This window comes from Patagioenas fasciata, chromosome 9 (genome assembly GCF_037038585.1).
Source record: "Patagioenas fasciata isolate bPatFas1 chromosome 9, bPatFas1.hap1, whole genome shotgun sequence".
Classification (NCBI taxonomy): domain Eukaryota; kingdom Metazoa; phylum Chordata; class Aves; order Columbiformes; family Columbidae; genus Patagioenas; species Patagioenas fasciata.
In genome coordinates, this window is record NC_092528.1 from 21,458,101 (window position 1) to 21,482,649 (window position 24,549).

General features: G+C 44.9%; 1 protein-coding gene across 6 annotated transcripts; it reads right to left on the reverse strand.

Annotated features, from left to right (window-relative positions):
- Window positions 1–7,887: 7,887 nt before the first annotated feature.
- ZMAT3 (zinc finger matrin-type 3) lies at window positions 7,888–24,383 on the reverse strand. 6 transcript variants are annotated; one of them, XM_071812589.1, is made up of 7 exons: window positions 24,071–24,383; window positions 20,945–21,074; window positions 17,789–18,114; window positions 16,320–16,439; window positions 14,444–14,610; window positions 14,236–14,336; window positions 7,888–13,201 (listed from the first exon to the last, which is right to left on the reverse strand). In XM_071812589.1, the coding sequence occupies exons 3-7, from the start codon at window positions 18,056–18,058 to the stop codon at window positions 12,990–12,992; spliced, it is 870 nt and encodes a 289-aa protein (XP_071668690.1). In that variant the 5' UTR covers window positions 18,059–18,114; window positions 20,945–21,074; window positions 24,071–24,383; the 3' UTR covers window positions 7,888–12,989. The 6 variants fall into 6 exon arrangements, with proteins under 6 accessions (XP_071668690.1, XP_071668688.1, XP_071668689.1 ...); XM_071812587.1 differs by lacking the exon at window positions 24,071–24,383 and adding an exon at window positions 22,750–22,838; XM_071812588.1 differs by lacking the exon at window positions 24,071–24,383 and adding an exon at window positions 19,585–19,790 and having other exon boundaries at window positions 20,945–22,649.
- Window positions 24,384–24,549: the final 166 nt, after the last annotated feature.

Here is a 24,549-nt window from a genome sequence, read left to right on the forward strand (position 1 = left end):
ATATCATTTTATTAAATCTGATTTTTCCATACATAGAGAGTGACAATTCACACCTTTGTTTTGTTTTGTTTTGTTTGGCCAGTAAACAAAGAAACTGGTTATTCCAGTGAGCAACCAAATGCTTTTTTTTTTCTGTCAAATACTGAACATCTCTGAAGTCAAAGTTCTGTATTCCCTTGGTTACTTTTTAATTACATTGCAATAAAATTGCAAGGAATCTAATTTTGCCAGACAAAGCCTAGGGACTCTGTGGAAGGTGATGGGGGTCTAGCAGTTTTATACACTAATTACACTAACACGGGCCCTGGAATACTGTGCTATTTTTATTCATTCATGGAAAAAAAAAAGCCCTTTCATCTAGATCTGAGTGACTGCTATTTCATTCTCAAAAACAGTCAATGTACCCTTCATTTCTCAAAAAAGAGCTGCCCTCTTCTGTTTCCAGTGGATATTACCACCTTTTGAAATCCTAATGGGTGTGCTGTTGAAATCGAAATAAAATACCATCACTTTGCCTGCCTCAAAACAACAAATCCATATCAATAAAGCACTGCTGTCTTCCTTAAAGCCTCTGAAAACGGGGCAATATTAAATAAAAGCTTGAAATATGGGTTTAAGGAGGCAATTGTTTGGCATTTCTATAAGTATGTATGCAGTGCCATCAGGAGGTGCGATCACAGCATGTGGAAGCCCGGCTGAACTGGGGCTGAGCCGGCTGGTTTAGGCAGGACAGACAGACACAGGTGCATGGATGTGGGGACAGACATCCCACACGCATCTTTCAAGGGACAACTGCATCTTGACAGCTCTGAGCAGCTGTGAGAGCCCCTGCTAGGTATGGCCACCTCTGCAACCATCCCAATGGCTGCAGCCAGGACTTCGGAGTCTCGACCTGACTGAAGACTGATGAGATAGGTATAAATTGTAGAGCTGTTTGGTTTGGTGGTAGTGAGGTGCCTAGGGTGGGTTCTAGTTCACTTGTTGGTTCTAGAGGGGGTTCAAGGTCATTGTGATTCTGGAGTGGGGTTGGGTTCTGGGGGGGAGAGGTCCCAGAACCTAGTTCAGGATGTGCTCCTGTTTTGTCATCTCATGAGGATTTGTGGTACTTGCTGCTAATCGCAGTCTTGATGGATTATTTTGTTTCCTATTTTTTTTTTTTCTTACATGCTTTTATTCTTATCTGTGGCTTTTCTGAGTTGAAGGCCCATAGGATGGGGATCCTACCATCCCATAGAGGGCAGCTCTCCCCAGTTCCTAGCACGCTGACTCGTGCTGCCTCAGTGGCCGTTCTTTTCTCTGGAGACAAAATTGGAAACTGGACACACGGCAAGCTCCTACTTGCCACTGTCCTTCATGGCAACTGGTTATCACTTCCCTGCTCCAAGAGTCTTGTCCGACACTTGTCCAGTTGCCCTTGGTACCAGCTCTTGTCCCCAGAACCACTTCAGCCAGGGCAGGTGTGTCCATGCAGCTCAGAAAGGGCTCCACAATTCTCAAGTACACTCAAGTACTTGTACCCGCAGCTGCCAACAGCACGCTAACCTCAGAGCTGAAGAAGAAGCAGCTGAACCTCTCTGACAAGACTGAAATCTGCTGTATCACTTGCCTGCTTGCTCCTCGTGCACAAGGATGTCACAATGGCCATTGCTGCCACAGGGAGAGCCCTTTTGCAGCCTTGCCTGAAGTCCCGGGGTTGGAAAGCCGCGAAGATGAGATTACCTGGTCTCCTTATTGCTGGTCTACAGTGATGTTTGTGATCGCTAGAGGTAGCTGAAGCACTGTAAGCAGTTTACTGAGCTGACACTGCTGCTTTTGTACTTGTTGTAGTTTAGCCCCAGCTCCTGCTGGCAAATCGACGGCAAGTCAACTCTCCTAATTTCCCTGCAGTCTCAGCAACAGATTTCTATGCTTTGAGGGTGTAAAAGGGTACTTGAAAGCAGCCTCAAAGCACACAAAACAGATGAAGAGCTAACACATATTTAGTCCTCCAAAGGCTTAATTTCTGCAACAGGACTGTTTGCTTTGGTCATAGAACAACTCCACAGAAGGAAAACGCTGCAGTCATGATTTTTCCACGGTGCTGTAGGTGGCACCAGCTGTATTGGGTTAAAAGCAGCACTTCTAACATGGGTAAGTCATTTTTAATAAACAGAAATTGGAAAAGCCTCCAGCATCAAAACAGTATTAAAGATTGAACTCTTCTGGGAAAGACACATGGTATTTGTCTGGCAAAATCGCTGCCAGCCATCAAACACTATAATTGCAGAACATTAAGTTTTATCCCAAATGCCATACATAAGTGATGTTCCCGTGTGATGTGACACAGCTTCTTTTGCTTCTGAAGGAAATCTAGATCATCTTCAGCAGCACCTACTGAGCACAGGGTGACCTCAAGCAGTCTCCAGGAAGACACTGAAATATTAATAATTTGATCTCTGGCACTGCAGCATTAAGATGATGGGTTTCTATATGAAACATGTAGTTTGAGACTGGTAACCAGTGTTGCACCCTGGCAGAGACAAGGGATCACAGGCTTTAATTTTGATGTGGGTGGTCCAGGTAACTCCACTTTTGTGCAGGGAATTGTTCTCGGTGGCTCTGGCTGGGCTCAGGGGCTACAGCTGCACCCACTACAGTTGCACAACTACATACTAACAAGTCTCCTTTGTGGAGCTCAATTATGTAGAAGACTAACTTGCTTGTGTTTCTAAGTCTCATTTTCAAAGATAACTTGCAATCAGATTTAGCAAAATGCCACAGCAATTTAAAATGTCTGCTGAGATTTATGAAAACACCCAAGCAGATTAAATTCCAAGTGTTATTAAATGTTACCCGTGATCTATGACACTCTTGTGTCCAAGGGTTGGCAGGATCACCCAAGAGAACTTCAAATTCTCTGTTTCCAATCTCATTTCTTTCATTTCTTCTACCAATTACTACTTTTCCCTCTGGGATGTGTACACTATATTTTCTTTTAAATATTACAGCCTGTGATCCAGACCCAAGATATATCTTTGAATCCTGACATTTTAGGGAGTGATGCTCTGATTTGGAGGACCTTTGCTGTGTTCACCTTGGGAATACCATGTTGTACGGCAATGACAATAAATACTGTCTGGCATTTTGTAACCTCAAAACTCTCATGAACCATTTCAGAAAGCATGGCTGATCATCCATTTGCCATGCAGTTTGTGAAGTGGGCAGCCTTACAACTGCAGCAACACAGCTTCACGTTCTCATAACAGCTTTAGGACACCATTTCTTAAATCAAGACAATGTCTTTGAAGTTAGTGAGGGGAGAAGGCAACGCTGGCTTTGTTACCACAATCAGAAATGCAAGTTCAAAGTATGCATGCTAATTGTAAAGGCTGTTGCCATATAATTAGCATATAGAGTCTGTATCCAAATTAAGAAGAACTCCCTTGGAAGCTTATTACCTCCTAATATATACCCAGCACATATATACCTATAGCTGTGGCCTGTCCCATCTTTGCATTTCTTAGCAGCTGTGAGAAGCTGCATGAAGATTAATGCTAATCTAGATTAACAACGTGTCTTCAGAAATCTGTCCCACGTATTAGACACTAGGCAAGGTACGAAAAGACTCCAGGCTCACATAACCATCTCTCTGTCAAGAAACCTGTTAAAAGGAAAGATACTGCTCCACACATCCACATCCACGCGGGACTTCTAACACTTCTCTTCACACTCCGTTCACCCACGATCTCTGACACTTCTATCAAAGCTTCAGGTATGTAGCCTCATCTTCTTAACAGTCATTGTCATGTCTTCTGTGCTGACACTGGACTAACACACAGCCCACCCGAAGGACAAGGGCTTAACCAAGCCCTGCTGCATTTTCCCTTTGTGGGAAGTGAGTGCAGAGGAAGGTGCAGCCTGTTCAGCCATGCAGAACGATCCCCCACCCTTCTGCATCCTGCCTGCCAGGATGCAGCAGATCAGCCTCAAGGGAAGGCTAATGCAAATGGTCGGCAGTGTAGCTTGGATTTTATCAGATGTTATTTCAAGGGTATAATTGCAAATATGGCAGTTGAACATCCAGCATGTGTCTTGGGACTGTGGGATTGGCAAAAGACAGACTGGTACTATCCACTGCTGCCTCCCGTTTCTACCTCCTCGGTTTCATGTGTCTGGGGTCACTGCAACCTTGAAACATCTGTCTTGTTTGTATTTATATTCTTCTGTTACCACTTTTATTTGTACTTTTCAATAGCGCTCATTAGAGATTACTTGGGGTTTGCGTAATAAAAATCTGTGCTTCACACAAGTAAACAAACTTCAAATCAGAGTTGTTAAACAAACATTATAACAGCTGTCCTATTAATCACATTTCTGCAATTGTGTGACAAGGTAAATCAAAGATAAGTTAGTAGAAAACAGACCCCCGAAGACATAGTCACAGAGACCAGTGATAAGAGGAGGCATGAGAAGCACACAGCTCCTGTGCCTGGGTACCTTGGTGCTGGTGACCAGACAGACCAGCAGAAAGTACAGCAGCCCATAACAATGCCACCCAGCATAAATAAATGCAATACCCTGGAGATGCACCGCATTGTTCCTCTGCCTGAATTTGCACCTGCTAATCCAAATATGCTCCAAGTATCACTGTTAACTCGAGCAGCAGGTGCCCACCAGCTTTTAGAAACAGGAGCTGCTTGTCTAAGACCCCCACGTATTTGGTGGTTTGACCACTTCCTAATTAAGCCAAACATGATGCTGCCGAGATGCTGCAAACAGTATTAGAGGTAGCTGCGACAAGAAACAACTCTTCTAAATCTCTTCTAAACAGTGGATAATATCAAGGAGGAAGATACTGCTTCACATGCACACACACACCCTGCAGGTCAAAACGGAGGAGGACAAATCCCTGGAGGCTCTTGAGCCAGTGCTGCCTCACACAGGAGCTTCCAGTCCTCTTGAAATAATCCCCACCTCTGCAAGTTCACACAGAGCAAAAATGAGCCATTGTCATATGTGTCAGTTTGCTCTCTAGCTCTCTGGTCAGCTGCAATCAAAGATTTTTAGCATCATGCTGTTGTATTTTCCAATTCCTTTAAGTCTGAAGTATTCTTCACAGACTCCCCAAAATATCAGGCGTCATTCCATATGTCACCTGGCACACAGGGATTTTGCCATTTGACTTTTCACAGTTTTTTTTCATGCATACGTTTAATCATTTGAAACCCATGGTAATACATAGGCTCAGGTAGTGTTTTGCACATTATTGGCCTCATCGCATTTAGCTAAGTACACAGGCTGCCTTCTTCAGGTAAATACCATATTCCTGCATGTAGTTCCTCAGACGCACCCAATGCAACATTTCTACTTCATTGTGCAACTGTGTTCTTCTCTTCTTACAGCCCTATGCTTTGTCCTTTCATTCACAGAGCCTCTTTACCTGGATATCAAGAAACAAGCCTCAGATTAATACTTTTTTAACATCTTTATATGTACAGCAAACACCTGTTAAAGACACTCTCTAGTCTCAGATAACGTATTATGAATGATCTTTCTATCTCTCTTTACACTTGTGTAATTCCACCAGCTTTGAATAGATTTGCTCTTGTTTTATGCGGGTAGAGAGGTGATGCAAAGCCAGTGGAATAGGTCAATTGAAAGTGTGTCATTCACTGAAGGATTAAGCCAGTGAATTCTAGGTATTATATGCTACAGCAGCTCTTTTCTATTCAAAACAGACAAGCAGTATTCAAACCAAATGCTTTAGGAGAACTAGAAGTAGGAATAGAGAGAATTCATGTGAAGTGGACATAAATGAACACAGAAGAGCCTCCAGAACGTGCATTTTGCAAACACGCATCCTCTACAATCCTCCTAAAAGCTGTTTTTTCCACCCTCTCCACTAAGGTTTAATGGCAGAAGCAATATTGAGAGCTCTCTGCCAGGCTTCATTTTAAAACCACGGGCTAAAGTCCATTTCCTAACGCATTGTAAAGCCATTATATAAACACGAAAAAACAAATTATTATTAATAAAATTATTTGAAAAATCCAGTAATTTTCATCAGTCTGTGAACTGTGAGGCTGAATGGAGAAGTGGCAGGGTCAGCAGCCTGGTATTTAAAGGTCTTGGATTCAATCTTCCTTTCTGTGTGAATCACTTATTTCTTGTAAACTGGATTTCATCAGCTCTAAAATGGTGCAAGACAACCAAGTGAGATCCTTAGACATCAGAGTAATTAGAGAGGTAGAAGGAGGGCTACTTATGCTTTCAAATCATGCAATTAGTCTCAGATTTTCATCCATTTTTGTATTATTTTATTTGCTACCTAATTTAACAAACACCCATGGCTATGAATTAGGTTGCCCAGGTTTGTGTGTGTCACTATGGCTTGGCTGTGCCAAATTGCTATAGAATTAATATGGAATACAATTAGCACATATAAGTATTGAAAATTCAGTGGTTTAACATCAGATAATGGGGACACACTGCTCTGTAGAGTTTTGCTTCTCTCTGGTTCCTAGGATGACTGAGAGTAACACAGTCTGCTCGGGCATAAGACAATGAAGGGCTTGGGTCAGATTTAACATTAAACTCCACTTAAACATCTTTATGACCCTATTTACTGTAACTAAGAACCCATAAAACCTCCTGCATTTCATTGTTAGCACAGAAGTCACCTAAGAACTTAGCCAGCTCCCAGCCCAACGAAACGGTAAATCAGGATAATTCCACGGTGTCACTGTTCCCTGTAATGGCCCAATCCATTGAGTAACAGACGATTGGGGAGTGCAGGGACACATCCCTGTTTAGACAGCTGCTTCTGCATGCAGAGCTGTGCCTCAACAACAGTCCCACACCTTGAACACCTTGCATGTTCCACCAGGATCCTGCCCTTGAGGCCAACAGCTCCCTGCACTGACAGCAACGCTGCGGCACCGAGCAAGGGCAATGTTTGTCTCTTACCTGAGGTGAACCCAGCAAACCTCAGATTTCCTCTGCTTCAAGGCTCCAGTTCAGAATGTCCTTTCTGTTTGGAAAGTCATCTACACTGCATAAGCATATGCTCTTCTTCAACCCTCAAGTAATGAAAGAGGGAAAGAGCACACTGGCAGAAAATGTGTAAATATAAGTATCAGGCTCAGCTTGTGCCCACTTTTATTCTTTTTTAGTCAGAGTTAAAAGTCAGTCTGTGGTCAGCCTGAGGCTGTTCCAGGGCTTGTGATGTCTGCTCGAGGGGAAAGCACAGCTGCGAGCAGAGCCCATCCTCTACTTTCCGGTTCCCCTCCCATCAATTCCAAGCGCTCCCAACCCCTTCTGAAGCCAAGCCAGCTCAGGGGGAGAACTCACAGAATCCCAGAATGTCAGGGACTGGAAGGGACCACGAAAGCTCACCCAGTCCAATCCCCGTCGGAGCAGGAACACCCAGATGAGGTTACACAGGAAGGCATCCAGGCAGGTCTTGAATGCTTCCAGAGTAGGAGACTCCACAACCTTCCTGGGCAGCCTGTTCCAGGCTCTGTCACCCTCACTGAGAAGAAGTTTCTTCTCAAATTTAAGTGGAATCTTTTGTGTTCCAGTTTGTACCCATTACCCCTTGTCCTATCATTGGTTGTCACCGAGAAGAGCCTGGCTCCATCCTCGTGACACTCACCCTTTATATATCTGTAAACATTAATGAGGTCACCCCTCAGTCTCCTCAACTCGGCTGGCTATCGGTAACAGCTGGAAGTGCACTGACCCCCTTCACAGCAACCAGTTTTGCACTGGAATATAATCCTTCATCAGTGTATTAAAACATATTGCTCATGTAGTCGCACTCAACGCTAGGCTAAAATCAATTCAGTCATGCATAGTCCAGCTGTTTCGTGAGCAGCAGCGATACTAAACATTGAGGCTGTACAATGGTAAGAGCAAGATGGTTTATTGTATACTGAGGAAGAAAGAAAAATGTCATCAACTATTCCCTCACAGGGGTCAGTACAATATAAAGAAAATAAGGACAAATGTACAAAACCAACCTGACAAGAAGGCTCTAGATGAAACACGTTAAAAGCATTTGCAAATGATGTTGCTGGACAGATGGAGAAGGAAATTAAATCAAGTAATTTTTCCCCTGCAAAACACAGACTGAAAAACTGATTTTATATTTAAAAATGCACAGTCCTGCCTTTATCTGCAGACACGTCCGATAAAAAGATACCATTTCAGTTGTGATACATTTTTTAAAGGAGAAATTCCCAGGACAACTGTTTGACCACGTTTATTTGAAAGTGAATTTTATTTTCACTTCCAGCTTTATGCAGATGGCAAAGAAGCCAGCCCAGCTCAAAAAACAGAGGCTTAGTCACTAACTTCAAAGAAACCAGGTCCACACTTCTCCATTTTCTGTTAATTCTTCTGCAACCTTGGCATTTGTTTTTCCATAACCAGCAACAGATACCCATCTCATCCAGAGCATCCTTGTAAATATCATATTAAATAGAAGAAAAAAAGCCCAGAAAACAAAAACCACATATATGATAAAACATCAGCAGTATGAAATTCCTGAAGTGTTTCAAGGCTTGTTCCTACTCAACTAAAGTCAATGTACTTCAAACTATTTTAGCTGGAGCAGGAGCAAATCCTTACAGAACCAGATACACATTCCTCAAAAAGCAAAAGCTTAAGAGTCTTGTAACCCAAACACAGGAGGAAAAGACAAATTTTAGCAATGTACCTTGCCCAGCCCTAGCCAACATAATATATTTAGCTAGGGTATTTCATTTACTTCTGACCTGGGCAAGATTCCCACTGGTTACAGTGATAGCATTACTGAAATAATGTAGCAAAAGGACATCATCATGCATTAATGAATCCAAACATGGCAATACCTTTCCCTTCTAATACCCCATAATGGGCATCTAGAAAAGGAAAACAGACAGAAATCTTTACAGAAAAAAAATCTGCATTTTGTTACATTGATAACCATCCTAAGCAACTCCACAGAAGTTTTCAGGGTTCTTTTCGATCTACATGAAGAAAGCAAAAAGTCAAAAATAGACAAATGTTAGGTAAGATTAGAACACATTTACTCCTTAGTGCAGAATGCAAAACAACAGCTAATAATACAAACAAAACAGTATCACTTTGATACTCCTCACAAATACATGGATTCCACATGATTTACCTCCTTGCCTTAAAAGAAATGCTTAAATGTAGTATGAAGTTCATCTGTGTCCAAAAAATATCATCCCAAGTTACCAAAGGAACCATTGGAGGAAAAAAAAAAAATCAGAAATGGACATTCATGAGCAAGTTGCAAGGAAATCCCCATTTTGTTTGGCATTAAAAGAAACAAAGAAGATTCACTGGTTAGATTTGTTGGGGGTTTTTTTGTTTGTTTGTTTTATTGGTTTGGGGTGGGTTTTGTTGTTCTGGTCGGGTTTTTTGTATCAAGGGAAAGATAACAATACATATGTGGCAGGGAAAACATTTTCACAAATACAACAAATACCTGTTCTGATCCAAAAGCAAAGTGCAATGTAGAGTTTTCTATTTCAACAAAAACAACTTACAGAATAATGCCTTAAATATTAACAAATCAATTAGTGGTCAGCACACTAAAATAAATACGAACACATGGATTTATATTTTGTTTCTAGCAGCAAAGGTCATTAACCTACTGGCCAATGTGACAGCTTCACAGAAGTCCTCTTTCTTGGGTTTGGTACTTTGTTTAAACATAAGAAAGACTCATGGGGTCTGGAAAATGGTACTACAGCTGTACAGTTTTCTCCCCAGCCCACCTATGTCAAATAGGGTTTGGCCAGGACGTGTTTTCAATATGCGTTTTGAACACTGATAAGTAAGAGTTTGCATTGGCCTGAACCCTGACGATATTATTGAGGTGGGGTCTTTTCTCTTTGCAGTCAAGAATTTCCTGTGCTGGAGGGAGAGTGAGAAGATCAAGAACTGTTAAGAAATGCTGAAGAGGGGGAGGAAAGCTTTGGTCACCCATAAGGAAAGGCCATAACTGAGCACTGGAGCAAAGCGAGTCTCAGCTGCTTCTCCCAGCAAGGAATCTCTTTCCTCCCATGTAGGAAATCTCTTGTTGCTCAACTCCCACTGTCTGCTTTATACTTGCTACATAACCCACCACTTTGAAATTCTCAGGATGATGACATTCTAGTCAAAACGAAGCAGATACAGGCCTCTTTGCTCAAGGCAGACTCAAGCAGAGCAGCCCACAGAAACAGCCCCCTGTCCCTCCCTTACGCGTCCTCCCAATGTACAAGCACACTAGCGTGCTGCGGCACGTTTGCACCAGCTGTCGCCAGGCGGTAACAGCACTTGGAGCAAACTGGGTTTTGACACCTCTAGCTGTCACTGCCAAATGAGGAGCAGATCACCGGGCTGAGAGCAGGAGCAGCAACCAAAGCAAAGTGGTGAACAGTTGAATTCTGGGACACGTGAAAGCAGACAAAAATGTCTTCTTGGCCCTAGCAGTAAGATAAACACCAGTACCTACAGCTCGTCCTGCTCAGATTTCACAAAGTGTGGCTTTTCTGCTACTACTTGCAGCCTGTGGGAAATGCCACGCTTTAATTCACAGCAGGAGGGGTGTTTAATCATAGAGTAGAGATCACTCTGGTGAAGCACATTGTGGCAAGGCTCATACAACTCCTGCTGTCCCTGCAGTGCCGTGTCAGACTAGCAAAACAAAGACAGAACACAAAGAGAAAACCAGGGCCCTTTGACTACAAAAGATGGGGAGAAAAGGCTGATGAGATTTTTGGAAGGGGAATGTTCTTCAAGGCTGCACAGAGGGTGAGTCTGAGGCAGGAAAGCACAGAAGAAACAAACTTATAGGCTGCCAAAACTGCTCAGTCAGTGCTCTCCAACTTGGGCACCTGTTCTCCCACCTTCTGACATGCTCCAGCGCACATACCTTATTTAACTGGGCTTTGCACAGAGGAGAGGGAAACCCTTTCAAGAGGATGCCCATTGCTCTGCCTGTATCTGCAGGGCAAGGATCAGCATGGAATGATGCAGGGGGTTGCTTCTGACAACTGTGCAAGAGCTCACCTTGCCTGGATTTAGGAAGGCTGTGTTAAGGTTGTACAGCTACCTGATGCTCAAGCAGCTAAAGATAACAATATTTGATTTTTGAGGAGTGGCCAAGTGCAACAAACCTTTTTGAGGCAGACTAGAAAGATGAATAAAAACTACCCGGATTTTTGTTAGTTTACTCATTTTTCGTTGGTTAAGGCAAGCAGAAAGTCCTTCTGAAATGCAAAAGGCAGGAACAGAATAGCAAGAAACTTGGGTGGGAGAACTACCTTCAACATTATGTGCTAGCTAAAATTTATCCCTGGTAAAATGTTACTGATACCAATGGAGCTGCATCTAATTCAACCTACTGCCTAACAAGAGTGAGAGACAAGCCATGGTGCTTCCTTTACCTCCTCTCTGCTCCCGCCACTGGAGTCAATGAAGCTGCACCAGAGCACAGCTATGGCAGCGCAGTGGGGAATCAGGTCCAACAGAGGTTATCCACATGCTGCACTTGCCACTGAAGACAATGTTTTCGAAACACTGTGAACCGCATTCCAACCACAGCTCCTCACATCTACCCAAATGAGCAGAAAAATAAATGTCAGCCCTACTTCTGCTCTTTACCTCCTTTCTACTTTTGCTAAGGAAAATCTAAACAGACACACACCCTTTGGGTTTGTCTGCACTTAGGCAGTGGCTTAAAAAGTTTCATGAATACTTCGGCGTGGCCAAAAAGCTGTTACTCAAACAATCATTATCCCTGACATTTACATCCTACCTAACTTTGGATTTCTGATGATCCCTAAAACAATGAAGTTCACATCAAGGAATGGGACTAAAACCTATTCTGATATGGGAATACAAAGAGGAGAAAAAATTCATCCATTGTTGGTAGCTCTAGCCCAAAGGAGCATTTCACCTCTGCTCCATAACACGCTCTGGGCCCTGTGCAGAGAATGGCATGGAAGTGGAGCGCACCAACATGTGCTCCTCAAGAGCCAGGCAGCCCTGCTTTCCCACAGTGACAAGAGTTGCAGACCAGAGACCAACACTTGCTTTCTTCTACATCAGTATGCAAAGAAATTGCAGCTGACAGCTCCTTCCAACCTGTTCTCAACACTGCTCAGTCTAAGGCAGAATCAGAGCAGAGTACATCTCATCTGAGCAGGTTTGCTTTCCAATTCACTTCACCAAGCCACTGAGATCCCCACAGATTCTCTTCAGGGAGATGAGCTACACCCGTGGTACATCAAGGTGCCCAGCCAGCAACACGGAGAATCTTTTTTCATTGTTAACTGGTAGAAGAGAGTATTTCTGAATGGGCCTAAACAGCTGATATCCAATGTCAGATGTTCAGAATGAAATCTGCATCACAGAGGAAGCATTAAGAGGCATGACCCTCCAAGGAGAGGTATGCACAGCCTTTCTACAAGGATGCGGAAAGAACTTACTTTGGGTTGTAATGGGGGCCACAAGCAGCAATTTGTGGACAAGTACACCACCTAAGTCCCACATTCACAGGTCCCATGCCTGCCCTTCCTTTCCAAGCTGCCCAGAGATTTAGTCTGCTGTAGGGAGGCATTTGGGAGCACTGCTCTGTGATCTGCAAAGAGGGGAGTGGGCTTTGCACATGGTCCACCTGTGTGGTAGAACCACAGAAGTTCCCAGCACTTCTTGGGCTTTGCATATTCATGCAGAAGGCTGGGGAGAAGACAAAGTCCTCCCCACCACTCAATACAATGAAGAGCCTTAGATAATTAGCAAACAAACATCAAAAGCACTTCATGTCCCGCACAGCGTCATCCTGCCAACTATGACAGAAAAGAAATCTAACCATACCATTAAGTTTGCAGGTGTTACATGTATAGCTCGAGAGCAGACTCCTATCGAATGGAGCACAAAGCAGGGCATGTGGCAAACAGCAGGCGAGAGACAAGCTGCTCTATTTGCAAACTACTACCAAGGGTGGCGCATCATTGTACATAGCCGAGGTTCTCCATCTCATTCCTATACCGCTGTTCGGACACCTTGCTTTTATGCTGTTTGCTTTCTAAGTGCTGTCTGAACTCCATCTCCTCGCTGGCCCCGGCGTTGCACATGGAGCAGTAGAACTGGCCGCTGGGGGTGACGCACATGGCCAGATCCCGGGGAATCCTCTGGCGTGAGCGAGGATTGAAGTAGGGACCTGAGGAGGCAACAGAGAAGTCTTGTTTTAGTATGAGAAAGGAAAGCTTGGGGCAGCCCAGTGACAACTTTTAAGTCCAACAAATGTTTAAAAACAAGGCAAAGATTATCTTCTTCAACACATTAGAGACTGAACCTCATTTTCCCACGTGACTTCTTCATTGAGATCCCGATTTAAAGCAGGGTAGCACATAAAAGAACAGTAGCTGTTGGTATTTTCTAAAGCCGTAGAGTGGGCTTAGTGCCTCAGTCTTATTAAGAATCAATAGGGCTTTGAAAATTAGGAGCCTAATCATTTAAGTGATGATTCAAGTTTGTTTTGGTTTGTTTTTGTTTCTTTTTTCTTAACCCTCCAATTTGAGAATTAGAACAGTCATTTGATTAGAACAAGATGCCTCAGTTTAAAATTATCACAAAATTGCATTTAATATAACTTTAAAATATTTATATTTTCCACATGACAGTGGTTGAAATGACATGATTAAACCAAGCTTCACCAGCAACCAGGGCTTCAGCTAATATGTGCCCATAACGTAAAATGAAAATGAGAAACAGATGCTAGGCAGGACACTATAAAATACACTTTAAATCATAGCAAAGAGACAAAGTAAGTAGCTAACATCTGAGGAAGAACTGTACTCTAAGAGCAGATGGTCTCAGAGGGAGGCTAACATGCTCTCTCACTCTGGTCATGGGAGTGCCAGTACAGGTTGATGTGCTACAGTAGGAGTCAAAGCACCTGGCCACTCGCCAGGAAAATAAACCAGGAAAACTGTCACCACTTAGAGCAGCCTTAGAGACAAGCAGATGGTAAATTAAGTTACAAACTGAGAAACCAAACTAACAAGCAGGCTGACAAAACAAAGCAACTTTAGCAGCTCAGAAAAAAAACATGCAGACATGTAGGATCGGCAGAGCTAGGACCAGCTCCCTTTACAACCTCTGCTAAAACAGACCTTAGGAACAGCAGAAAAACAAGTCTATATATTATTCATTATTATTCCAACTATCGAACAGATTCAATCTCCCAGTTACCTGTGTTGTTTTGAACTGTATACGTATTTCTTCTGTTCTGCATCATCTTATATTCATTCCCTTCTTTCCTTGCCCTTCGTTTGCCTAGTTCTGATGCATCCCTGAAAATGAAACACATACAAACAGCTGCAGTTCAGAGCTTTCTGAGAAAATGCCAAAGACAGTGCCACATGCTTTCAGCCTGAGCGTGAAGTTGAACAATACCTACGAGAATGAGTTATTCTGTGCTTCTGCAAGACGCAGCCGTTTGGCGTGATTTTTCCCTTGGTAGTGAGCTTGTGCCACAGCTGGAGAGCTAAATGAGGCATCACAAAGCTTGCAGTAATCATTCTCTGTGGCCAAGATCACTCGGCCACCTGGTTTACTGGATCCCATCTAGCAGCAAAAGGAGAGAGAGGATGTGAAACAAACACAAGGAGGTTAAATCATTGAAATACTTGAATCAGTGGGACCGAGACCAGTATTGTCCTCATCAGACAGCAAGAGAGCTGGAATTAAAGCACATGGATTAGGACACTCTCAAGTGGTCCCCAAACTGTTCTTACAAGAACTTCATTTTCCCTGGCCCAGCATCTGGGAGAACCTGCAAATTCCTCAAGAACTAGGGAAACATCTGACCTCATATGGAGAGGAAAGCAACCTGAACAAACACCCTATACTTCTGCAATAGCTACCAAGGCTTGTTTACTTCACAGCAGTGATTTAACTCCTCCACTTCCTGACTGCTGGGAGCTGACAAACAGTAACTTTCACACTGAGGAAGACCCACTGAAAGGTATTTACAGTGTACCTAATCTCTCCACAGTACCGTCTCTAGACAGCTCCCTGATCACACTAAGAGATTAAAAAAACCAACAGCAGAGTTGCCAAATCTCTGATCTTTACCCTTCAGGTGGGAGGACACCTGGACTGAGACCTCCAAGGAAAGACCCAGCCTCACATGAGCAGCTCCTGCCTGTCTAGTCAGACCACACACTGATTGGGGCAGCAACCACGTCTCCTCAGTGTTTATATCATCCAGAGAAAAGTGCTTTGTAAACAGTGCAGCAGCAGTGGTTCAAACAGCCATTTCACTGTGGCACTTGCCAAGTCGAGTTTCTTCCACATCTCCTTTGATACTGTTCAAGCTTATAGACACACACAATTCTGACTTCCATATTACAACATGAATCCTCACATGGTCCTGGATCAGTCTTTTTATTGCCATGGACCATTTTCTCCATTAAAAAAGGCATCAGATACCCTAGCAGGTACAGCACCCACGTCCCACTACCTAGGACTGGACCCTGAGCCCTCTTGACTCAGTTCCATGAGCTGCAGAGTTATTTCCATGAGACCGAGTCTTCCTCTGGCAGCTTCAACAGCACAAAGAACAATCTGCCACTTACGGCAAATGCTCTTGGCTTTTCTACAGACAACAGAGGCTTATGCTTTTGAGAACGACAGGCAGAGTTTCGATCCCTGCAGCCCAGCTGTACAAGAGCCAGGTTGGCTGTTCAGTCCCATGACAATCAGATGTGATGAATTCTGGAAGAAGAAAGCAAAAATCATCTCTTTTGCCTCTAATGTGCCTGATACAAAATTAATCTGAGGGAATCACCCATTCACCCTACACACAAAAATGAGTACTGCAAAAGGAGCAACAAAAGAGGAATTAGATAACAGCCCTGGGCAATGGGTGCAGGAGCACCTAAGCACTTTTTTCATGTGGGCTTCACTCACACAATGGAGGGATGATTGTGCACAGAGCAGATGCCACATCCTCATTTCCAAATTCAGCTCCAACAATGCTGTTTTATACCTGCCCTTAAACAATAATCAGCAGCATATCGGACTTGCTGGGAATCAAACCATTTGCCATGCAGAAATAGAACATTTCAAGTCCAATCTGCAAGGGCAGATCAGTATCTGTACCTTCGAAGGAAAGCAAACAGTTCACAACAGGCCATTTCCATGAGCCCATGCCATCATAGGGAAAATTCTTTCCCAGCTTCTGCAGTAATCCTCAAAGTGTGACAACTAGTGATCCTTATTGGGGGTGAGGTGACAAGTAGCAGGATCTCAGTCACCTTCGCATGCCTTACCTGAGCTGGAAGGGAGACAACCTGAGGTGGGGCAGGCTCAACCGAACTACTCATCCTGGCAGGTGCTGGACAGCTATTGGCAGCATAGTAATTTCGGAGTTTCTTACTGTGGTTTTTACCCTGGAAAGAGAACCCAGATTAATTGCTGTCCTAATAATAGTATCTTACACTGAAAGAAAAAAGATCCAGAGACCAAAATGAGAAAGTGGCCACAAAGATGGCACCTCAGGTAAAGGAGCTGCCATCCAGAAAATAACAGCTCAGAACCTAAGAGATGCTGACCTTTTCTCCAAAATGCTCATCACTTAGCATGATTTAGTCTCATTTTCAACTGATTTTCTCAAATCAGTAAGGTTACAATTAGTTCCTCAATCTGTTTCCATTTCACTTAAAACTAGTATTTTGTATGTTAAACATGGAATGTTAACCGCTTTGCATAGCTTTTTGATAAGCCTGAACACACACACTTCTCATGAGGCTGAAAGCACGAGTTAAAATATGAGATTGAATATACAAAACCCTGCTTTATGTTTTATTTTCTCTTGGGAAACATATACTGTGGTTCTTTCGGGTGTTTTGAAAACCTGATAGAGCCACATGAGAGTATGTAAATGCATTGTGGACATATATTAAGGTATTTGTATAAATGCAAGTTATGTACTGTAAAGGCACTTCCATCCCCTCATGGAAAAAATACTGCAGAGATCAGATGTTGAAGTATAACAGTAATTCAACCTACCCCTTAACTGGCATGATACCACTTTTTCAGGGCCAAGAGCAAATCTGAGATCTGGGTCTGATGTGCTGAGGATATGGACAAACACCTTTTTGGATTTACTGGTGGAGAAAGTTACTATCTCCACATGTCACACAAATACAGCACTAGTAAGAGAGAGCACTAGTAAAACAGTGTAACATAAGACTATGAAATATTCAATCCCTCAGCTAAGAAGCATACACAAGTATCCCCTAACCTATTTCAGACAAGTCAACTACACCAGCTTGAAAAAAATCAGTTTGGTCTGAGCTGGCTCAGTTGATTCTGTCCAAAGCAGATGAGAAAGTTTGCACAAATGGCCCCAACAGCAGATCAGTCATGTACACAACCTCAGGAAGGAGGCAGTGATGAGCACACGGCAGCAGCTTCTAACTGCACTGCTGGATCCAGCAGAAAACATCTGTCCAGGCCTTACAAAATTATGTCTATGTAATCAGAAGATCTGTTTTATTGGATGAGTGTGCAGGTGGAAAACAGATTTCAGTAAAGGAAATTTATGAGCATCTGCCTTTTCATTCATGCCATCTTGGTACTACTTCTCTGGCCTGGAGCAGCTCAGGTGCTTCCTGTGCGTTAGCCCACACTTCACTCTGTGCTCCCACAGCAACGTGACCAGCAGTACGGGCACTGGCACAGGTACATCTGCGCATGCAGCAGTCCTGAAAGCTTGGTCTCGTGCTGTTCTCCTTACCTGGTAATGAGCCTGGGCTTGTTGTGCTGAATTCAGAGTGACATTGCAAAGCTTGCAGCACAGAGGCTTACATAGTTCCTCCAGCATAGGGTCCTGCTCCACCACCTTTGCAAGCTCTTCTTCCTGTGTCTGATGAAAGGAAGGCCCCAGTCCAAGAGATTTTGGTGGGGACAGTGGTGAGCTGGCTCTTGGCCTTGTAGCCACTGACATAGGAAGAGATGAAGGCTTCTCAGGATGAGGAAGAAGGCCTGCTTGCTGTAGAAGAATCATTGGCCAGGAAGACTGTGGGCATGCTACTTCTGAAGGACAAGGAGTCTTCCTCAGATCTGGACCAGAGAAACACAGATGCTGAAATAAGCAGTGTTAATAGGAACACTGATGATCCAAGGGACAAATTCTATGACTTCCTTGCCTCTACTTTGTCTTTCCACAATGCCAAGCAGGATAAAGTCAGTTTGTAACACAAGAACAGCAGCATCCCAGACAACCAGGGCCAGATTAAAAGACACATGTATAAGTGGATCAAAGACCAAAATGTAGTTGTTAGCACCCCACAGCACCTTCCTGGACAGGTGAAGTCTCCTAACCACTCACAGTACCTGACCGACAGCACACACCCCACTCCTCCATGACTGCAAGATGTGACGTACAACAAGCGCAGCACATGGAGCTGTGTTACGGGAATAGGAGGGACGCAACCGTCACCCACATCTTCTTTTGGCAGCCTAAGGACAAGCTCACACTCCAAGACCTAACCAAATATTGCAATGTATTACTGCCACTGATGACTTTAATAAAACCCAAATGTTTCAAAACAGATTTATTTTTTATAGGTAGATAGAAAACACATAAACACACACATCCCTCAAAAAGACCTTCCTGAGGAAAGATATTCTATGGTTCGCTTTTCTCAAGTAAGTCAACAAAAGCAGAAGAGTGGGAATCAACCCGAGCAGACGTTGTTGTACGCAGTCAGCTCCCAAGAACTCTTCCACGGCCTTGCTGAATGACCTTGAGCTATTTCTTATGTTTCCTTTACTAACTACAACCAATGTACCATCTAAAGATACATCTTCTTCTGCAAAATGGATAGCTTATCCCATATTAACCTTTATTTAATTATCTCTCAGTTAATTCAAGTTCTTAGAACTAACCCTACATTTCCAACAAGAGATTCTGTGAGGCTTATTTAATTAAAGTTTATAAATCACATGTAAAACCCGGGATGAACTTTCCTAGAATAATGCAGAGCTGTGATATTATGAATCAATGCACAGCTACTTTTGTTAATGTCTTATTAGCTCCTTATCATAACAAATCCTGTTCACTGCTACACTGGGATCAAGAGAAACGTTATCTTGGCCTTTGCAGATCATTTTCAGCTAAGGCTGCATTTGCAGTGATCCTGTTTACGCTATGGGCTTTTTTTGTTTGTTTAAGCAAAGGGTGAGCCAAATCTACATTTTAAACTAATGCTTCTGGAAAATTAGGGAAAGGTAAATTAAATGCCACCTCAGAACCGTGTTCCTAAGTTGCTTTTCAAAATAGAAATTTATTTCAAAGGCTTTTTAGCAACCTGGAGAAGCAGATAGCATTTACCTGGGATAAATTCTGGGATTAGAAGGTGTAAGGAAAAGGACTAGGGCGTGTTGGTCAACAAGAAGCTCAACATAACCAGGCACTGTGCACTTGCAGCCCACAAAGCCAACTGCATCCTGGGCTGCATCACAAGAAGCATGGCCAGCAGGTTAAGGGAGGTGATTGTCCCTCTCTGCCCTGCCATGGTGAGACCCCACCTGCAGTGCTGTGTCCAGCCCTGAGGCCCCCAACACAAGAAGGACATGGAGCTGCTGAAGCGGGTCCAGAGGAGGGCTGTGAAGACAGTCAGAGGGCTGGAGCACCTCTCCTGTGAGAAGAGGCTCAGACAGTTGGGGTTGTTCAGTCTGAAGAAGAGAAGGCTCTGGGGAGACCTTATTGCAGCCTTTCAGTACCCAACGGGGACCTACAGGAAAACCGGAGAGGGACTTTTTACAAGGGCACATAGCAACAGGACAAGGGATAATGGCTTTAAACTGAAAGATGGCAGATTTATTATGGATTAGATGTAAGGAAGGAATTCTTCCCCATGAGGGTGGTGAGGCACTGGAACAGGCTGCCAGAGAAGCTGTGGATGCCCCATCCCTGGAAGTGTTCAAGGTCAGGCTGGATGGGGCTTTGGGCAATCTGGTCTACTGGAAGATCCTACTTTAAGATCCCTTCCAACCCAAACTGTTCTACAATTCTATGATTTTCAATCTGCTAAAATTAGCTGGAGATAAATAAATTGCCACATTCAAGCTATTGAAAATGCCAGTTGATACCTGCATTTTTAGGGACCATATTACCTCTCTAAGTCTGGCTTCAGAGAGATCTATGTTCTATTAGGAAAAATAAAAGATAATTTAAAAACAAGACAAAACAAAACAGATTTGGAAATAATACAAGATTGGAGGCAACCTAGTTACTACTAGTAACTAAAGGTAAGGGAAAAGAGAAATGGGGGTAGGGATGGGGAAAGAGAAATGGGGGGGGTAGAGATGGGGAAAGAGAAATGGGGGAGTAGGGATGGGGAAAGAGAAATGGGGGGGTAGGGATGGGGAAAGAGCATGCATTGCCTTTGGGACAAGCTTCTAAGACAGTAATAAAGCCAACAGGAGTTTCTATGTCTTTAAATAGCCCTCCACCATCAAGCCTCTGAGAAATTCCAGAACTAACAGGATGTCACCATAAAAGCAAAATTAAAATAATTATCATTAAAAGTAACCAAAAAAAGATAAAACTGATTCCACCCCAAAGAAGGAAAAGGAAACACAGGTACAGCAGAAATCATCCCTCAGCACTGTAAATTCTGTAGTGCTATCTAACTTCCCTCCATCTTCAGCATATGTGTTCCTGGTTAATCAGAACTACAGAATAAAATTTTGCTGTCCTGTTTCCTCAGCTAGTAGTCTGTAGACAGTCTAATTAATTTCAGTGGGGCTACAGATGGAACAAGTTCATGGTGGTTAAATATATCATAACACTGACTTATCAAGGCAGTTTAGATCAGCTATGCAAGCAGGTAAGCACGCCATCCAATTTCAGAGTTTTATTATGCCACCATAATGGGATTCTTACCTTAAAATGGAAGTAAATTACAGCTAAATACTTCACAGAGCAATATAAGGAGGTTTACAGGAAATGACAGTCAGGATCCATCTTCTTAATTTTGCATGAGTGTTTGTTGCATCAAGTCATCCACACGCAACTGTCATAGATGGATTTGTCATATACAAGAGAGGAAACATGGGGGAAAAAGTATAATGTAATATTCTTAGAAAATCTTTAACTGTAAGTTCATCTACTGTTTCTTAAAGTAAACAGTAGTCTGAAGATAAAATTAATGCTGCATGGGCAATTTTAGAATTAGAACTACTTGACTTAGCATATGCAACAGTGATTTTCTTCTAATGGTGATCTTCATCACTGAAATTGCTCAAACTATCTTGATTTCTTTCTTACAGATATTATTTAAAAGAAAAAAGAATCGCTCAAATTCAGCTTATTTACACGTCCCTTTAACCCTCCACTGCTGGTTGCTACAGACACCCTGTCCAGGAGAAGGTAATGGGACAACTTTGACTCCTCCTTTCCCTTCACTTGAGAAGCTGCAAAATCTTACACTACAAAACAGCAAAGAAACAAGGAACCTTGGTCACCAGGGACTAATGATGGTGCAGCCCAGGGCAGGGTGAGGACCTGCAGCTCTCCAGAGTGAGCTGACGAGAGTTCTCCATCAAGACAGCATCTCTCAGATCTCAGCCATGCCTCCTCCTACATGCCTTATGGGTGGGGATATACTTTCTAGTCCAGGTCAGTTGTCCTCAGGCGGATACAAGTGACACAAACATGCAGCCCTCCTCACAAATTTCAGGCTAGGGCATCCCAAGGGCAGCAGTGAATGAGGAGACCCAGTGTCCACATCCTGAGGACCACAGCCTGGCAGCACCCAGGCACTGGTGGTGGCACAGATAACAGAGACTGGTATGACCTTAAATCCAAGCACCCTTTGATGAGGAAAGCACATCCGAAATGTGACCTTCCTTGGCCATAAGTGTAAAGCATACCAAGACATCTATGTGCCATGTGTTCCCACCAGAACTAGTTTTTAAATGCAGCTGTGGCAGCTAATAACAGTGACAGAAATTTAAACAAATTATGAACAAGTTGTGGGTTTGTTTCATTTGGTTTTATATTTCTTTTGTTTTTCCAAGACAGGAAGCATTTCTTCTCAAGTTTTTATCTTGAAACATTGACATCACTTAACCTAACTTTGCCAGGAACTTTACCCTTGGCCACAGACAGAACTTCATCCTGAAAAGCAGAGTCATTTTATAATGCTACAGGCATCAGAAACAGAGCACCACACCAAATACACATCATTCACAATTCTACCTCAAGGTGCTGGGCCCACTAACCCTCCATTGATGAGGACACACATTTAGCAACCCAGAAACTAAGGGTATCATTTTTCTCTTACATCAGCAGCGCCTCAGAAAACGCTGCTGTGATCCGAGCAGACATTTCTGCAGAGTAGCAGTGCCTTGCAGCCTCGGTGATGGACTCTGAGGGATAAAAATCCCGGGTACCCGCTACCCGGGAATAACCGCAGCCCGAGGATTGAGGGCACCAGCGCACAGCTCTGGAAACGCCGATGCAAACCCAGCACATACTAAAGGCAGACGCACCACCCAAGCAGCCTGAGCACCCCGGAACGCGGCAGAAACACGACGAGCCCCCCGGTAAAACCGGTCCCACAGGCCACACCGCCTCCCGGCCCTGCTGAAACCCTCGGTCCCGCCGCCCTCGGCCTGGGCCGTGTCCCCGCCGCGCCCCGCACACGCCCCGCGCCGGCCGGGGCCACGGCCCCACTCCCCCCTCACCGCTTCCCCCCGCAGGGCCAGCACCGGCGGGCACGGCCAGCACCAGCTGCAGGAAGTGACGACAGCGGGGCGGGGCCTGCGGCGGGGCGGAGCCTGGAGCATCCGGTCGCGGTCGGGTTTGATGCTCCGCGCCGGTGCTGCTCCCACGAAACCAGCAGCCGCCCCACTCGTGTGACAGCCCCGCGGCGCTGGCACCGGTGGTTTCAGCTCATGCGTGGCCCTGCCGTGCTGCTGGCCGGTCCCGTTTGTCCTCCGGTGCCCGGTACCTGCTGGCTGTCCGGATCCGCCTTCTTTCGGATAATCTCAGGGGAACGCGCAGTCCTCGTAACGCGCTTTTCGGCATTACGGGCTAAAATGGGGCTGATAAGTTGCTCCAAATATTTAACTGCTCAGTCAGAGCCTGCGCTGCGGGTTTGCACGAGGTTATTTCATCTCGCTGCTCTGGCACCTTCTGTTTCCAGCAGCAGAAACTGCCACTAACCCGAATTTATCTGTATTTTATTTTTCTCTCCAGCTTGTTCACACTGCTCATAGCCACAGTGAGTTCATGTCCCTTCAGCCCTTACGGCTGAGACCCCATGTTTCAACACAGTTTCTGGGATTTTCTCCTTTTGTTGAAACGGGAAAACGCTGAGGAGGGACTATGAGCTGAAACCACCAACAACACTTTAGGGCAGCGACCAGCCAACCCACCTGGGAATCCACCAGCTATCCCTGTCCATCCTCACTAATTTTTGTGAGATCTTAAAAAATTCCCGTTTAACAGTCTTGTTGCTGCAGGTCTGAAGCACAAACCATGGTGAGCTGTAGCAGAAGCAGCAAACGGGGGCAGCTCACAGCCAGGTGTGCTCACGGGAACCGTTGCTGCTGGGCGGCTGCTGGGGTACGTTTTGCCGTGACCCGGGTGGCCGGTGCTCCGGCCGATGGTCAGGGTCACCTGCAGCAGTTCAGCCACGGTGACAATGCGGGTGCCCTGCCAAGCCCTGGGGCAACACTTCAAGGAGGAGAATTCACCAACGCCCTCATCACGTTCACAGCTGGCTCCAAAACTTGCTTATGCCATCTCTCCTGGCGAGAGGATAAATATCCCTTGAGAAACAGGAGTGATTAACCGGGATGCCTGATGGGTTAATCACCCAGGTTCTCCCTGTCGCCTCCCTCCTGTCATCACCTCCACACCATCCCCACTTGTTGAGTCTTGTTTGCTCTCCCTGAGCTAAACCAGCCCAGCGCTCTCAGCTCAGACCCCGGTAACGCAGAACACCGGGGAGCTCACACTTTAAACGTTCTCCCTCTCTGCTTTCTCACTGAAGGAACTCACCCGCGGGCCGTTCTCCGCACAGACCACCAGATTCATGTGCAGTGACTCGATCCCAGCGGCAGCTCCAATTGTGAAGGAAACTCGCGGTGTCACCGGTAACCCAGCCGGGAAACGCGAGCGCGTTGAGTTCGGCCACCGTGGTTCTGCTGCGTGTGGCGGAACCGCGGCCGCAGCAGAGCGTTAATGACTTTACGACAATAACCGGGACAGAGGCACGGCTGGCCTGTCACACCCAGCTCGCCCGGGGAAGGCCGAGCCCGCTTTTCTGAAAGCTCGCTCCGGTCAGGTCACCGGTGGCCCGGTGCTGTGTGCGGAACCGGCAGCGCCGGCCAAGGGGGGCGGGAGGGAAGGCGGGCACCCCAGCGCCGGTGCAGGCCCCGCCGCGGCGGCAGGGGGCAGCATAATACCGCCGCGGGCTCTGGGAGCTGCCCTGGGCTGGAGGGAGGCGCCGCCGGTACCGCCCCGCGGCGGGAGCCGGA

Coding starts and splice junctions, on each gene's coding strand:
- ZMAT3 (XM_071812590.1), bottom strand. CDS start 18,058: ATGATTCTTCTACAGCAAGCAGGCCTTCTTCCTCATCCTGAGAAGCCT. Junction 14,611..16,319: donor TTGTCTCCCTTCCAGCTCAG/GTAAGGCATGCG, acceptor TTTTGCTGCTAG/ATGGGATCCAGTAAACCAGG. Junction 13,202..14,235: donor TACAGTTCAAAACAACACAG/GTAACTGGGAGA, acceptor TTGCCTCCTCAG/GTCCCTACTTCAATCCTCGC.